Source organism: Salvia miltiorrhiza, chromosome 4, assembly GCF_028751815.1.
Source record: "Salvia miltiorrhiza cultivar Shanhuang (shh) chromosome 4, IMPLAD_Smil_shh, whole genome shotgun sequence".
Classification (NCBI taxonomy): Eukaryota; Viridiplantae; Streptophyta; class Magnoliopsida; order Lamiales; family Lamiaceae; genus Salvia; species Salvia miltiorrhiza.
In genome coordinates, this window is record NC_080390.1 from 36,464,505 (window position 1) to 36,482,674 (window position 18,170).

An 18,170-nucleotide genomic window follows, 5' to 3' on the forward strand; every position below is an offset into this window, starting at 1 on the left:
TCAAATCCAAATGCGCGAGCAGTAGCAGATACTTGCGCTTTCCAGAAACTGTAATTGCTTCGATCCAGCTTCACATTGATTGGATGAATCTGCGGGAGATTTGGATTGGATGAATTTGGTGGAGAAGATAAGTTTGATGTAGGAGCCATGATTTAGTGAATGAATTTGTGAAGATCTGTGGAAGATGATTTTGGGAGCGGAAGAGAGAAGGATCGGAAAAAAAATCAAGCTCTTATACCATGTTAAACTATGAAATAGAGAGCATAAGAGATGAAGATTTAGCTAAGGGAAGATTAAGTTCTTCCACAGATCTTTATTGATATTTATACAAAGTGTGAGTACACATCATAGACTCTCATGTACACGCATGTATGGTATAATTACATTTCAACTAATAACAGTTTTTCCCAACTGATTTGAGCTAACCTAACAGCCTTCTAACTACTCTCTATTCAATATTATTCAACAAATTGGTTCATAACAATGACAAGATCCTACCTATTGACAATATAGGAGAAACTTGGTAAATAATTAGAAATAGTATAATATCCTAATAAAGTAGAATGATAGAATCAAATGGCTAACTCAATATAGTCTAAATAAGATAATAACATACTCTCCTTAGATTGACTCTATTGGTGGGTTTCTTCTAAACTCTCCTGAAATAGGACAAAAATACACTACAAAAGTAATAAAAGAAATGAGTTAGTCTTCTATAAGACCAAGTATACGAAAGAGATGGGTTAGGTCGGGTTGGAGCTAGGTGCAGGTCGGGGCTGGCTGGGCGCGGGTCACGGGTCACGAGATTGGGCGCGTTGAACAATATATATAACATATAGTCATAAAGAATTACCAAAAATTAGGTGTTAGCACAACGGGAAAAGCTCCATAGTTTCAACTCAATGATATTAAAATATTAAAATTACTTAATTATGAAATATTATAATTACAATTACAAATATTAAAAAATGATACTACCTTCATCTCATTACAAATGTCTCACTTTCTATAATGGGATGTCCAATTATATTAGGCATCCTTCAAACTAACCTTAATGCATATTAGGCATCCTTCAAACTTCACAAAGGGTTCCAACAATATCGAGCAACTTTCGGCGGCACAGAGAGGGCAGAAGAGAGATGACAGAGTTAGGGCAATATCATAGCCTAACCTCATTGGTGTGGACACAAGAAATGGCGGTGCAGAAATGACGATGGAGCAACAAAACACTAAAAAAAAAAAACAGGATTACCGGCGGCAATTCTCGTCGGTAAAAATAAGGCGGCCTCCGGTGATCGGATTATCGGCGGCATTACAGGCGGCAAGGTGTCGCTGGTGATCCACGCGTCGGAGATCTGATCACCAACGGCAAAACGAGGCCGCTGGTATATACCGGTGGCAATAACTGCCGGTATATGTTGTCGGCGACACCAGGTGGTTTGTCGGACTTTTACCGGCGGCGGAGGTGTCGCCGGCACTTAGCGGCAGCAATGATGCCATCGGTAACGTGACCGGCCAGCGATGGCTCGCCGATGGCCGGAGGTGGCTCGCCGTTGGCCGGAGGGATATCGGCGGCTACGGCCGCCAGTGATTACCGATGGCGTATTGTAGCCGGTAATTATATAATTTTATTTTTAATTATTTAATTATTTTATTTTATTTATTTATTTATTTATTTATATCCACAAGTATTTTCGTATTTATATAGTATTTCAAACCTTAGACGAACTTTCCAATCGGTTACCCATCTTAGTTGTGCTCTAAGTCAAGTACGCTTAACCCTGAACCTCATCCTAATTCCAGTATGCCTTGAGTCCCGTCCAGAACTCGTCGGACATGCCCAGGGGTATCTCCATCCTCTCCCCTGCCTCGGTCTTCTCCTTGAGCTTTCTCTTATACTCGCTCATGTTGTCACTGTACCTTTTGCGGGCATTTCGCAACCACATCTTTTTCTCATCAGCCTCATCCTCAGGCTCCCAAACAAACTCTTTCTATTGAAGAAATGGTTAAATTAATATATAACATTTTAATAATATATAATGATAAATTTATATGTAGTAGAAATTCAATTACCTTGAATTCCTCAAAATACGCGTCCCTCACCGTTTGCGGAGTCAATTTCCAAGTGTACTCGCCTAGGTTCGAAATCCTCCTAAACGATGTCGTGCAGTTGGTGGAGATCCCTGGGGGCTCGATCAACTGACTGTGGTTGTATTCCAATATGTCAAAGTAATTTAAGGAATTATTTGGTATACGAGAAATAATGATTTAAATTAAAATACTTACCCATCAGCCATTCTCTGAAAGAGGATCCTCCCGTCGCGCCTCGGGCAGTCGGCCCTAATCTCGGCCATTGATCGGCATTTGGGCCTTCTAGCCCGTGAAGTAATAGTGGTCTGGGGAGTGGAACTCTCAGAAGTCGCAGAAATGTACGGCCCAGAGCCTGAGGAGGACTGTCGCTAATGTTACATACTACATCTGTGTACGCTGTTTAATTTATTGCAAACTCAAGGAAACTCTCAAGTCCCGTTTCAAATGCAGCACGATCATTGTATCTCGTGTACATCCACATACGATTATCACTCATTCTTGTAAATTCTAATTGAAAAAACAAAGAAAATATCATAAATTACTTGAATCAAACGAAATTTCGACAGCATAACCCCACTATCCTAACTACCAAGTGCTCGACTCTACCAGCAGCTATAGTGACCATAGTGGTCCTAATTTACTAAGCCTATACTAGGTCTACCCGGCCCGTCCATTGTCGAAACAATACAATACATATTAAGCAATGAAAAAATAAAGTAATTAAATTAAAAACAATAATTTGTTGGGAGAAGATCCTTAAGAAATAATTAATTTTTATCCCAAAGGGAGAAGATCCTTAAGAAACTGATTAAATCTATCCCACAATATATAATAACGTATCATTTCATCCTAAACACGTACTAGAATACTTAATTTAACAAATTCATACTTAATCATACTTTAAAAACTAACAAATTAATCAAACTAATTAAAATTAATTTTACGTAATTCATAATTCACCATACTATAAATCAATTTAGATATATCTAATTAACATTAATTTTAATCTAAAAAAATAATAGTAAATTAATTTAAAATTAATTTAACAAATTACAATTAATCATACTTCATAATTAAACATCCTATAAATGAATTAAAGTTAATTTTAATCTAACAAATAAATAATAAATAAATAAATAAAATGGTGAGAACGAGAGCGTACGGTGGCTGTCGGCGGCGGAGCGGTGGCGGTGGGGCGCAGGGATGGCTTGAAATTAGGGGGAGAGAGAGAGGAAGAGATGGTGAGAGAGAGAGAGAGAGAGAGAAAAGGAAGGAAGGGTGGGGGCTTACCTTGACGGAGGCGGACAACGGGGGCGACGGCGGCGGCAGCGACAGGGTGGGCAAGGGGGGGAGGGGGCTGCTAGGTAAAATCTGCTGCTGCTAGGGCTTGAAGCCCGATTTGGGCTTCACAATTAGCGGCGGCCCATTGCCGCCGCAAATACCCGACCCGCCTCGCATTTATCGGCGGCGATCTCACCGCCGCTAATCACCGTCGACTTATTACCGTCGGTATTGTTAAAATTAAATATATATATATATATATATATATATATATATATATATTTGCGGCGACCGAAATCTTTACGGGCGGTAGCGCCGCCGGTGATGCTGCCACCGGTATTTCCGTCGCATTTTAAAAAAAAATGGGTCGGTCGCTCCGCCGTCGGAGAGCCACCGATAATCACCGACGGCGGCGCGGCCGCTGGTATTTTTCGCCGCTAAAACGACATTTTTTTGTAGTGAAATCAACGACTTGAGGGAGGGAGAGAAGATAGATGTGCACAACTTGAGGACGAGAGGGGTGAGGGAAGGAAAAGGAAGAGATGATGATGCTTTTGACGAGAGAAGTACACGAGGGAGAAGCTAGAGGTGGCAAAATCAAAGGGAGAAGTAGTGGTGGCGAGGTGAAATCCATTGACGGAAGCGAAGAAATTGGATGTTGGGGCGAAATCGGACAACGACGACAACAAATTAAGGTTTACGGTGAGCTTGGTGGAGGGGGAAATGAAAGAAGAATCTCGTAAGCTCGATTTTATTTTATTTTTACGACAAAATTTTCGACAGTTGTAGCCGTAGCTGATATTAAACTTTTTATTAATTATTATTTTAAATTAATTTGTGATAAAAATAATCGTCAGAAGAATATTGAAATTTTTATTTCTTTTAAAATAGTAACAATTAACAACCAAATGGTCCGTCACTGAAAAGGATTATTTATAAATAACCATGTGACAACTTGTTCCGTAGTAAGAACTAAGAATATGTATTTAATTAATTGTTTTATATAATATTCTTGCAATCAAAATTTCGTCCTTAGTCTATTAATATAATTATTTATTCATATTAATACATTTTGTGATGGAAATTTTCGTCGTATATATCCATCTCGACTACAAGCTGTTTTCCGTCAATATCTGTGACAAATAACAATATGAGAGGTTTTTCATCGTACAATTCATCATAAAACAACGTGCACGTGTTTCACTACAAAAAAATTTACCGAACACCGATGGAATTACCGACGAAAAATAATCCGTCGGTGATTACCGACGAAACAACGGCGGAATTCCGACTAAGATGTTTTTAAAAATTTAACGACGAAATTATCGACAGAAAATAATCCGTCGCTAACTATTAGTATTTTTTATTTTTTAATTATTTTTTTAATTTTATCAACCGAATAGCGACGAAATTATTAGCAACGAAAAATAATCTGTCGTTAAATATTAATTTTTTATTTTTTAATTATTTTTTAGTCTTACCGACCGAATAGGGACGGAGTTCTTAACAACGGAAAATTATTTGTCGTTAAATTATTACTTTATTATTTTTTTATTGTTTTTATTTTTTTTTATTTTTTAATTAATCCGTCGGTTAATATTATTAATTTTTTTGTTATTTTAATTTATTTTTTAAAAAATATTATTTATTATTATTTATTTAATATTCCATTTTTTTCTTATTTTTAAATTATTGAGAATATTTTAAAATTTATTTATTTTCAACAATAATTTTTTTAATTAACGATAATATTATTATTTTAAATTCGATCGTATATTTTTCGTCATTCTTTCGTCGGCACCACAAGTCTCTTAGATATCATCTCGACATATTCTAAGGTTATGAATAATTGATATTGTATATTAAAATAGAGTTTAAATGAATTAATAGGTGCTAGTTATATCAATAATACGCGTGTTCTGTACTGGTGACCACTCGAAAGGAACTTCAAGGTTAAGCGTGCTTGACATAGAGCACAACTAAGATATATACTTGTGGGAAGTTCATCTTAACGTATGCAATTAAGTTCAAAATACATTATAAATACCAAAATACTTGTGGGCAATAAATCTAGATTAAAATATATATATATATATATATATATATATATTTAAAAAATTATTAAAAAAAAGAAATTAGCTACCGACGGTCATTTCCGTCGCTACTTTCATCGTTGATTTCAGACGGTGTCGTCGCGTCCTCGCCTACGGAGGGTCCGTCGTCTTTTTCATTGGTATTTAGCGACGGAGGCGAAATTTCGTCGGTAAATTTTTTACCGACCACTTTCACGGCGACACACGGCGTCCGTGGGTGATCCGTCGGTATATGGCTTTACCGACGAAATTTTTAACTTTAGCGATAGAATTTTTCCATCGGTAATCGGCCAGATTCTTGTAGTGTTTTATAGTGGCCGTAATCCATTAACTTAATTGGGCATAATATATTGAATATGTTTGCATGACATTTTCATAAAATTAATATGAATACTTTAAAATTGTCTTTTTAGGGGTCGTTTATTTTGAGTGATTAAACTTGATAGATAAAAATAGTAATATCAATTTCTTGTTTATTTAGATGGATTGAAACTTTAGGATATCTCAAAGTCCTTGATAACTTGTATCATTTGAGATAGTTTTATTTGATTCATATATATCTCGTTGAAAGAGTGAGATTAAAACAATCCTAGTATATAGGCACCACCCTAATGTAGCAAAAACCTTTTAGTCATAGGAAATTATAGCCATATAAATAAAAATATGGAAATAATAGCATTTCTGACTAAAATACCCTTTTAGTGTGTAACAGTGTAAAATATACTATTACACACATTTTAGAAGCGAAAAAGTGTGTAATAGTGTATTTTACACTGTTACATACTTTTTCGCAATCACACACTTTTACGTTATTACACACTTTTGCGAAAAAGTGTGTAATTGTACAATTACATTAAAAAAGACTAGCTTTTTCATATTTTTATTTGGGTGGACACTTTTTCCTTTTCTTATACAAGAATAACTAATTGAGTTCATTAACTCTAATATGAAAAAATCAATTATATATGCATCTTATTAATAATGCAAGAGCGCCCCCTTAAAAGACATCGGAGCAGCGAGACTCATTTGTGTAAAAAATGAAGTTAGCGGTTTACGCCATCCCTTTTTTTTTTGTTAATCTTCTTAAACAAAATAAAGTAAAAATGGAAGAAGAATACTTTAAAGCTAATATATATAACTTCATTGACAAACCAATTCAAAAAATAACAGATGATTATAACTCCATTAAATAAGAGATTAACAAAAACTGAAAAAGAAAATAGAGATATTGTGATTGCGCTCGGAAAAATAAAAACTAGCTTTTGTGTGCAGAAATTAATAACCAAGCTAGAATGCTCTTGTTAAAGTAAGCCTTTAACTGGAGCCGCCTTCGTAGTCAGCTCAATCTTGAAATGCAACCCTTAATTCATCATAACTTTTGGGACAGACTGTTTTCGGCAATTTTCAGTTCATTAATCATATACCATGCTTATATATATGACCAAGTCCACCAAGTGCAAGTGGCCGCCCCTTTGTCTTCAACAATAATTGTAGGCTTTTCATCATATACAACACCAAATTAAGGTGGAATAATTCAATCTTTCTTTAATGTTTTTCACACAAAATGAACTTCCCAAACAGGTTAAAATATAGTAGTACACAACAAAACTTTGATATTTGTTACAGTTATATTTTGACTTTGAGTTAAACAAAGCACACATCATTTTTGAATCTCTCACTCCCCTCTCCCTATATATACCTACCCAAACTCCCAAATCATTTGATCACACACCAAAAATCCCAAACAAGCATGGAGTTCTTCTACGCTTCCCTCCTCTGCCTCTTCGTCTCCGTCATCTTCCTCTCCCTCCACCTCCTCTTCTACAAGACGAAGCCGGCCTCCGGAGGCCTCCCACCGGGCAAGACCGGGTGGCCGGTGATCGGGGAGAGCCTCGAGTTCCTCTCCACAGGGTGGAAGGGCCACCCGGAGAAGTTCATCTTCGACCGCATGGCCCGCTACTCCTCCCACGTCTTCCGCACCCACCTCCTCGGCGAGCCCGCCGCCGTCCTCTGCGGCTCCGCCGGCAACAAGTTCCTCTTCTCCAACGAGAACAAGCTGGTCCAAGCGTGGTGGCCGAGCTCCGTCGACAAGATCTTCCCCAACGACAACGCCCAAACCTCGTCGAAAGAGGAGGCCATCAAGATGCGGCGGATGCTCCCCACCTTCTTCAAGCCGGAGGCGCTCCACCGCTACGTGGGCATCATGGACCACATCGCCCGGCGCCACTTCGCCGACGGCTGGGACAACAAGAGCGAGGTGGTGGTGTTCCCCCTGGCCAAGAACTACACCTTCTGGCTGGCCTGCCGCCTCTTCCTGAGCGTGGAGGATCCCGCGCAGGTCGACAAGTTCGCCGCGCCGTTCAATCTGCTGGCGTCGGGGCTGATCTCGATCCCGATCGATCTGCCCGGGACGCCGTTTAATAAGGGGATCAAGGCCTCCGCCTACATCAGGAAGGAGCTCGTCGCCATCATCAAGCAGCGCAAGGCTGACCTCGCCGACGGCAAGGCCTCGCCCACGCAGGATATCCTCTCCCACATGCTGCTCACCAGCAACGAAGATGGCAAATTCATGCAAGAGTCCGACATCGCCAACAAGATCCTGGGTTTGCTCATCGGCGGCCATGACACTGCTAGCTCGGCTTGTACCTTCATCGTCAAGTTCCTCGCCGAGCTGCCCCAGGTCTACGAGGGCGTCTACAAAGGTACAACCAGTAACGTAACTCCCATAAATCCAAGAATTAAACCCTAGCTAAATGAGTATATTAATGTGCAGAGCAAATGGAGATCGCCAAGTCCAAGGGCGAAGGGGAGCTGCTGAGCTGGGAGGATCTGCAGAAGATGAAGTACTCGTGGAACGTTGCATGTGAAGTGCTGAGACTGGCGCCGCCCCTTCAGGGTGCTTTCAGAGAAGCCCTTGCGGATTTCTCCTTCAATGGCTTCTCCATCCCAAAGGGCTGGAAGGTAATTTCACTACTCCAAATTAAGCCCTAGCTAATTCAGTTTTAAGGAGTAATTAATTAACTTTGTTTGATTTGCAGTTATATTGGAGTGCAAATTCGACGCACAAGAACAAGGAGTTCTTCCCGGAGCCGGAGAAGTTCGACCCGTCGAGGTTCGAGGGGTCGGGGCCGGCCCCGTACACGTTCGTGCCGTTCGGAGGGGGGCCGAGGATGTGCCCCGGGAAGGAGTATGCCCGTCTGGAAATCTTAGTGTTCATGCATCACCTTGTGAAGAGGTTCAAGTGGGAGAAAATGATTCCTGATGAGAAAATTGTGGTTGATCCAATGCCCATTCCGGCTAAGGGTCTCCCAGTTCGACTCTACCCCCACACTTCTTAATCAATACATATATTTTCCTACTTATTTATTTTAATAATAATCAATTTGTAGCCAGGCTTGTTATACATGTATATAGCTATAAACATCATGAGTTATTGAATCAGGGCCGAAGTAGGGCTCCTGTCCTCTACTTTCTCCTACATTTTTTTCTTTTTTCTTTTTTTGGTGTTGTTATATTCAAATCTTGCTGTATTGCTGTGTCTTATTTGGAGGAACAGAAAGAAAAAATAAATGAACAGCAAGACTGATTAATTTATTTACATATCATATTTGGCTATATTTTTCAGACTTACAACTTTGTATTGAATTATTTGATTTATCATGAAACTGCCACAGTACTCTCTTTAATACTCCCTCCGTCCCCAAAATAAGTTCCTCTTTGGGGACGGCACGAGCTTTAAGGAAAAATGATAAAGTGTATTGATAGTGGAGAAAAATATGTTATAATTAGTATTGGGAGTGGTGAAAAGGTGAAAAAGTGTTATAATTAGTATTGAGAGTGGTAAAAAAGTGAAAAGTAAGAATAAATAAAGTATTATTAGTGGTTGGGTAGTTGTTCAAAAATGGAAAGAAAGAAAGATGAACTTATTTGGGGGACGTCCCAAAAAGGAAAAAAGATGAACTTATTTCAGGGACAGGGGAGTATATAATGTCATGAATCAAGATCAACATTTCAAACGCAATAAAAGACCTAAAAAGATAATAAGTCATAATTCACAATTTAACACATTGTGCATGTATATATCTATATAATATATAAAACACTCTCCCGTCAAATTTTCTCTCTCCTTTTATTATACTCACATTTTTTCTCTCCTCATTCTATCATACGCTTTCACAACTTTATTCCTCTATAAAATTTCACTCTACTATTTTATTTTTTATATTTTTATAATTTTCTAAAAAGTCATCATATTTAATTTGGTGTAAAAATCATCTTATACAAATTTGGAACAAATAAATTATTGTAATTTAAAATTTTAAGGTGATTAATTTTCCTTCTCCTCTTTCTTTTTCTTTATTTTTCTCTCTCTCTCTCTCTCCTTAGTTATTATTATATTTTCTCCCCCTCTCTCTTCTACAAAATTATCTCTCTTTTCATTTCTTTTGATAAAAAAGAAAAACCCATCAAATTTATATGTTGGGTTTATTATTTTTTACATCAATTTTTATTATTTATTTACATAATTTTTTAATTATTAGTTTTCAGCCCAATTAAGGAGAAAGAAATTTTATTGATTCATTTTAGAACGCTTTAATTTTAAAAAATCATAAAAAATAAATTTAGAATGACTAATTTATGGTAATTTAAAGTTTGAAAAATATGTTTTTTTCTTTTCTCTCTGCTCTCATTAGGGTTTTCTTCTCCTTAATGAAATGTGTTGGGAAATAAATGAAATATCTTTGTTCTAGTTTTGATGATACCAAAACCACTTGAAAGCTTCTCTTGTTCATTCTCACATTTTGGTCTCAAGTGTTTTAGCCATCACTGGTCTTGACTGAAGCGGCAAAGACTGAAGATCAGCTGACTTAAGACCGAAGAGGCGAAGACTGAAGGCAACGTTACTAAAGCATGCTGAACAAACCACCAAAGGACGAACCCTGACTGAAAGTCATCAGTCACCAGTCAGAGATACTCAAGCAATGCATACCATCATCAAACCGAAGTCCAAATCAAGCACCAGTCGACATTCTGCATCTGTCTGAAGTGAAGAGTACCAAACACGCGGCATTAAATGCTCAAGTACAACAGCATTAAATGCCGAAGATTTGAAGATCGTCCTTGCAAGTATCAGAGCTTCTCTTTTTGTGATAAAGAAGCAGATACACCATACTCCGAGGACAAGACAATTCAAATACCTGCTATAGGGAGTATCTGGAGATTGCCACCTCAGCCCAAGAAGCGACATCCTCTCACAACGGCAGAAATCCTGAAGACCATATCTCCAACGGATCTATTCAAGACTTCGCCTATAAATAGAGCTTGAGGAACGTCTGCTATCTTCACTGATTCGAAGACATACGCTGAAGCTCTGTCAAATTTGAGAGCTAGCATCTTCACAGATAGAGTTCGAATCGAAGAAGAGAGTAACTAATTCTTGTAAAATCAGTCTAGCTGATTACCTAAACTTTCTTAGTAAACTAGGCACTCCTTGATTTATCTTAAGCCTAGGATGGATTACTTGAGAGCCTGTTCTCAATAGTCTTAGTTGGAAGAGTCCAAACCCCTTTTCAACCGAGAGAAAAGAGTGTTTGAGTGGTTGTTTAGTACCAAGAAACTACGTTACCTTGGCACCCGGTAAGCCAAGAGGGAGTTCAGACCAAGGGTTCTGCCTCCAAAGACCTTAGCGAGACGCTGGTTGGACACGAGAGTGTCAAGGCGTGCTAAGTGTCAGAGAAAAATCTAATTCAGAGTGGATTGGTAGGTTTGCTGTGCACCTTGAAACATTAGCCCAGAGTGTTTGTCAGACTAATCATCTGGCCGTGGAGTAGGAAAGTTGTTTCCGAACCACGTAAAACTCCTTGTGTTCTTTATCTGCTTTCAGTTTTTCTTCATCTGTGTTAAAATTGTTTTCAACTGAACTGGATTAATTGAAAAGTGTAACTAAGGATTTTATGAGTGACAAACCTTTTCTAAAGGTTATTCGCACTAAATTTAAATTCTGCTGCTAAGTTATTGATCCAACTGACGACTCATCTGATAGTCAGTAAGATCAATAACTCTACTCTGTTTTACAAACTATAGACTGAAGCCTTACGTGGACATCAGTTAAGCCCAATGCTCAACTGATGTCAAATTACTGAAGTCTCTTCAGTATCAGTCTATAACCTATTTCCAACTGAAATTTGGTTAAGTTTGTTTTGAATTGCGAAAAATAGCCTACAGGTGTATCCCCCTCCCCCTATACACTTGTCCAGACAAACCTCCGGGACCCCAACAAAATGTTACTTTTTTTTTCTAATATATTAATTTTATTTCTTTTTCTATCTTTCTTTTGTGTTTTTAAAGGGAAAATAAGTAAATATCATACTTTGTGTTTTACATAATATCTCTGTTTTTCTTTCTTTTTTCCTTTCCTTTTTTAAATATCGTGAGAATTAATTTGCAGTCGACGTTATATTTTGTGCTCACTTAAAACCGGTAGGTAGTGTGGTTTCCCACCATATAAAACTATTCTTGACCCATCTCTTCTTTTTTTTTTTCTCTCTCTATCTCTTCTTGACCCACCTCTCACTTTCTCTCTCTCTTCCTACTAAAGAACAATAGCGCAGGTCAATCCCGAACGGCTGAACGCATACATTACTCTCCACTTGTACGCTAACTGAATACCAAACCATTATTGAGATTCACGTTTCAAATGGGTTAGATATGTGGGGAAGTTGGATATTAATTCACATTTTATAATTGGATTTAGATGTCGGGAAACTCGGATTTTACCCAACTTGGACCTCACCATGTTTTCAAGTCAACTATAATGAAATTTAAGTTACAAATTTATATATATGTAGGTCTACATTATTTTTATTTTTCTCTGTTGGAAATTAATTAAATTTGGGTCTGTATATTGTATTTTATAACATGATATTTTCCGCTATTTTTAATAATTAGTTGTTCAACCTTCAATTAAAAAAATACAAATCAAGAAGAAAAAGAAAAAAAAACTCAATACACAAAATTATTCATTCTCTTATAACAAAAATAAAAAGTACTCCCTCCGTCCACAATTTAATGCCCTACTTGGGTCCTGGCACGGAGACTAAAAAAGCTGAAAAATGTGATGTGGATGAAATAAAAGGGTATTGGTTAAGAGATTAGATTACTTTTACTAATTTGATTAGGAGATTACACAAACCCTCAAAATTGGCCAAAAACACACATCAGGGGGCAGCATACAGAGATCATACGCAACTAAGGCATCACCAGCCATCCCCCACTACACAGCCACACAAAGAACGAACATACACATAGATAGGCATCACCAGCCAACCCCCACAACACATAGATAGGCATCACCAGCCATCCTCCACCACACAGAACGAACATACACAAAGGAAGGCATCACAGAACGAAATCACCTATTTTGCTTAGCCTTCGCCGCCTCCCTTTCGCGTCTGAAAGACTCTCTGAGGTCGGAGGTTCTCTTGGCTTCCTCCCTTTCGGAGTCCGGCAGCAACCACGGCGCCGCTTCGGATCCCGGCGGAATCGGCTCAGGTTCAGAGAGAGGGAGGCAAGCAGCTTCGGAGTCCGACAGCAACCACGGCGCCGCTTCGGATCCCGGAGAAATCGGCTCAGATTCAGAGAGAGGGAGGCGAGCAGCTTCCGAGTTCGGCAGCAACCACAGCGCCGCTTCGGATCCCGGAGAAGTCGACTCAGATTCAGAGAGAGGGAGGCGAGCAGCTTCGGTGACCGGCATCAACTAGGGCGCCGCTTCGGACTCCGGTGGAATCGGCTCAGATTCAGAGAGAGGGAGGCACGCAGCTTCGGAGTCCGGCAACAACCACGGCGCCGCTTCGGAGTTCAGCGGAATCGGCTCCGATTCGCGCACATCCATCTCCGAGAACGGAGTTTCTTCGACCATCGTCTCAGATTCCATCGAGGAAGACGAAGAACACAATTCAGAGAGATCTAGAGTTTCGAATGGAGAGAGAGAATTAATTTAAAAATAAGGAAGGCTAATTAACCCACATTCCTAATTAGGATGAATTAAATATGGCAAAGGGTAGTAATTAAATGAAACAAGGGAGGGTAAAAGGGTACAAAAAGCAGAATAGGGCATTAAATTGTGGACAATTTTTTAAAGGCAAGTAGGGCATTAAATTGTGGACGGAGGGAGTATTACTAAGATTAAATTTTTTTTACAAACATCCATTTTTTGTGTAAAATTAATATTATATTATTGCCCTTATTTTATTGTTTTTCCAAATTTTTCATTTTATTCTTCTCTCTTCTTTTCATCTCTCCTCCACTCATTTTTCTCCACCACCCTCGGCCAGCTTCGTGCCGTCCAACTTAGTCTCCCAGGAAGCCGGTACAGTCGACTTTTACGGAGTGAGCAACGTTGACCATGGCGGTGCAAATGAAAAAATAATAATGTCCACCAAATGTTCAATAGAATATCCCAATGAATAAATCTGGAATTTAAGTGTTGGTATAACAAGTTATGTGACAACTTGAAACCAAATCATTAATTAATTTAAAGTAATTTATGGTGAATTCTTCATTTTTTTGAAGTTGTGGAGTCTTTGTAAATATTTTATTTAACAAACTTATAAATTAGTCTAGTCGCGCCCCTAGTTAGAAAAAGATAACTTTGATAGTAAAATTAGGCTTTGAAAATAGAAGGCCTTAAATGTAAGAGAGAAGAGACAAGTAATATCATCCGTTGATCTTATCTAATCTAACGGACATGATTTATTCACACCATGTTCAACGGATTTTTTCGTCTCGAGAGGAGTTCGTGAGCGCAAACGGATCATAAATCGGAGTTCGGACGAGGGAGAACGAGCCAAAACAAAATTACTGCACAAAGCTGTCATGACCTCGTTGAGAATTCGGCGCCTCATGCGGGCTGGGCGCGCGGCCACGTGACAACACAGATTTTGCGCGATTTTTCTATTATTTCAGTCATTTTTCGATTCTACACGATTTTGACCTATATTTTGAGACCTAGGGCATATAAATACTCCCCAGAAACATATTGAAAGAACCTTTTTATCACCTTTTATAATATTTTACTTTTCCTGAGATGTGTGAGAGACGGAAGACAGAGCAAGAGCAAGATTGAAGATTCTCAAATTTCACTACGATTTTTATTGAATGTTTATTTGTGTATTTGAGATATTGATTTTTAGTCATATGTCTATGTGTGGCTAGAATCCTTTTTTTCCCAAAGTTTAGGGAGTAGACATGATTTGAATTTCTGACTGTTTCATTCAATTAATCGAGATTATTATTCCTTTTTATGTTCTTGTTATAATTGTTTGCTTTATTGCTTGATCACCAATTTAGCATAATCATAGGTTTTAATTTGAGATCGGGAGATGATGATTATTACCTGAACTAAAAACATAGATCGCATTTATTTTAATTCTAAAGGGAATTGATAATTGTGAGGGCATTAATCCTATGAACTTTTAGAAGTGTGATCCAGGGATGGTAGCCTTGCATGTAATCAACGGTTTGTTTGACACGGGAGTGGGTATGAACTAGCTTAGAGATTGCCTTAGGAATCATCTTATTAATTGAATTGAATATGTTAATTAGGATAATCTGTTGAAACTTTTGCCTTGGGAAATCTTCTCTTATCTGTTTCTCTGTTTCGCAGCTTGATTTATTTAGTTTTAAAAATAAAACTCTTAATTTCGTTTGTCCAGATAGAGTAGAATAATTTAGGATATGAATTGGTTAATTCAGTCTCTGTGGAATACGACCTTACTTGCTACTGTACACAATTGCACTCGTACACTTGCGGCGTGTTAAATAAAATAGCGAACAATATATATATAGAAAAAGGTTCATTGAAAAAATATTAAAGTTGTTAGAAAGGAGAAACAATATCTCATCAACTCAATTAACATAATCTAACGATATATGCTCAATCCTAAATTCTAGCGTCCAAATTTCGATGAACATATCAATAATTTTGATGAACATGTCAATAATTTTGATGAACGGGCGGTATTTATTGAAATCTTGCACTCTAGGATTCGAACCCCAAAATCAAAGCTTGTTCAATAAAATTATTGGTACGTTCATCAAGATTATTGATATGTTCAATGATATATATATATATATATATATATATATATATAGGAGGAGACTAAAAAAAAACCTCTTAAAACATAAAATAGGAGCCATAACCATTTTCAGCCCTTAGATCATCAAGATTTACGGTTGATTCATTACCTTGTTGGATAAATTTATGGTCTTGAGTTCAAATCTCATAGGAAGCGAAAATTTTATTTTCGCTATTCAGACATTTACATAGAGAATTCAGACGTGTTCTACATAGAATTCATGCATTTTAGCTAGATCGTATTTTATATGTTAAGATGTGTTTAGATCCTAGCCCTCCCCTATTTTATATACATATATAAATGTATTGAGCAGCTGTGAAGCAATCTAAATAGGTGTGAACAAGTTAGTACATTTTGATGAACACGCCAAATGAGAATGGACAAATATATAAATATAAAATTATATATATATATATATAGGGAGAGGTTCAAATAAGAACCACTAATAAAATAAGAACGGAGAACCATTTTAAGCCATTCGATCATCAATATCTACGGTGGATGCATCATCTTGGTGGATGGATGCAGGTGCTGGGTTCGAATCCTGAAGGGAGCAAAAAAATTATTTTTTTCGGATGCATTAAATTTAATAGCGGATGCATTAATTTGTATAGCAGATGCAATAATTTTATTGGTTCTTATGTTATCACGATAATTGTGGTTCTCACTATAACCGCACCCTATATATATATATATATAGGGGAAGGCTAAAATAAGAACGCTTCTTAAAATATAAATTAGGAACCATTTTCAGTCCTTAGATCATCAAGATCTACGGTTGATTCATCACCTTGTTGGATAAATTCATGGTCCTGAGTTCGAATCCCAAAGGTAGTAAAAAATTATTTTTCGCAATTCATGCCTTTATACAGTTTATTCATGCGTGTTATACATAAAATTCATGCATTTTTGCTGGTTCATAGTTCTTAAAATAAGGATGGTTTATTGAATAACCGCCCCCTATATATATATATATATATATATATATATATATATATATATATATAATAGGGAGAAGATCAAATGAGAATGGACAAATGTGAATGATTGCATAAGCAAATATATATGTTGTATAAAATGCTTGTAATTTGCATAAGCTGTTTGTAATGATTGTGCGCATAACGAAATTCAATTAATTAGATAAAATTTTCGCTCCCTCCAGGATTCGAATCCAGGTAAAAAAATTTATACAGTATTATACTGCAGTTTATGCAACACTAACACTAGCCAAAGGATGTTCAAATCGGCCAAAATACCAAGACGAGATTGAGATTCAGTCCTCAAAACCCTGTTCATATTTCTATCAAAAGGGCAACTACAAATCACATTATCGAGGGGAAAAGTGCCATATATAGAAAGTCTTCCCAATAAAAGAAAAACTTAATGAGTATCTGCCTTCAAGAGGCTTCACTATGAAGAGGTTCCACAAACATCGATTTTCAAGAGACTAGGCAAAAAGATGAAGCATATAATGCATCGAAAGGAAATAATGAGTTGCAAATGACCTAGAAGTTTTATTCATTCTAGTATGAAAAGATGCACTACATTGTCGGTTTCGTGTGGAAGGGAATTGAAAGCCAATATGAAAACTATCATCTTCACGAAGATAGTCGAAGATGGTAAAGATGGAGAGAGTGTGGACTCTTCCAAAACAAAGACTTTTGAAGACGATGAAGATAAAGAAAGTGTGGCAACATCCTATTATACTACCAATATCGGGCATCACCCAACTCCTCTCATGATTCAAGACCAATCATATCGAAAGATTGCACGGCTAGTTAGAGATGACATAATTAGAGCAAATGACGTGAAGCGAATAATTCGTATAAGACGAAGAAATAGAACAATAAGGACGTGCATAGCCTTTGAAGATCCCAAACAAATGAATGAAGATATCGCTCCATCAAATCACATCAGTTTAAGTGAAGAAATGACCGTAGAAGAAGAAGATGTGGAGATCGCTTCATCAAATCACGTCACTTCATAGTTTGAAGAAGGTGTGAAGTTTACAATAGATGAATTAAAAGAGATCAACTTGGGCACCATCAATGACCCACGACCTACCTACATTAGCGCACTGCTGAAAAAGGATGTGATGAGTGTTCATATGTTGAGTTGCTCAAAGAGTTTAATGATATATTTGTATAATCGTATAAAGAAATGTTAGGGTTAAATCCAAAGATAGTTGTACATCATTTGGTTGTGTTCATAGATGCAAGGCTAGCCCTCACACTCCGAAGAGATGGTGGACTTGTGGTATTCAGCTAATTGATATGGAAACGAAAAGGAATCTTTTTGTTCATAGCTATGTCCGTCAAAAATAGGATTGCTTTTGTTCGCATTCTGCATACCGTCTTGGCTTTCTTCGGTTGGCTTAAGGCCCGCTTTTTTCATGGTTCCGGTGAGTTGGGCCATGGGTGGGGCTTAGACTGCCGGTGCGAGGTGATGGAGCTACATTTTGATAAGGTGGCTGTTGTTTTCGCATTTGTTATGAGCTCGGGATTTCTGGTGAGTTGGGCCATGGTAGGCATGCTTCGCTTCGAAGGCCATTTGTTGGGGCCATGGTTCG

The 18,170-nt window shown here is 37.6% G+C and overlaps 1 protein-coding gene across 1 annotated transcript; it reads left to right on the forward strand.

Moving 5' to 3' along the window:
• Positions 1-6,946: 6,946 nt before the first annotated feature.
• LOC131021396 (beta-amyrin 28-monooxygenase-like) lies at positions 6,947-9,065 on the forward strand. The gene is made up of 3 exons (XM_057950580.1): positions 6,947-8,167; positions 8,239-8,426; positions 8,504-9,065. Exons 1-3 carry the CDS (start codon positions 7,216-7,218, stop codon positions 8,801-8,803), a joined length of 1,440 nt encoding a protein of 479 aa, XP_057806563.1. The 5' UTR covers positions 6,947-7,215; the 3' UTR covers positions 8,804-9,065.
• Positions 9,066-18,170: the final 9,105 nt, after the last annotated feature.

What these genes read in the sequence shown, in the direction of transcription:
- LOC131021396 (XM_057950580.1), top strand. Translation starts at nt 7,216, where the DNA reads ATGGAGTTCTTCTACGCTTCCCTCCTCTGCCTCTTCGTCTCCGTCATC. An exon ending in CTACGAGGGCGTCTACAAAG is followed by an intron (nt 8,168 to 8,238) that starts GTACAACCAGTA and finishes ATTAATGTGCAG; the next exon opens with AGCAAATGGAGATCGCCAAG. An exon ending in CCATCCCAAAGGGCTGGAAG is followed by an intron (nt 8,427 to 8,503) that starts GTAATTTCACTA and finishes TTTGATTTGCAG; the next exon opens with TTATATTGGAGTGCAAATTC.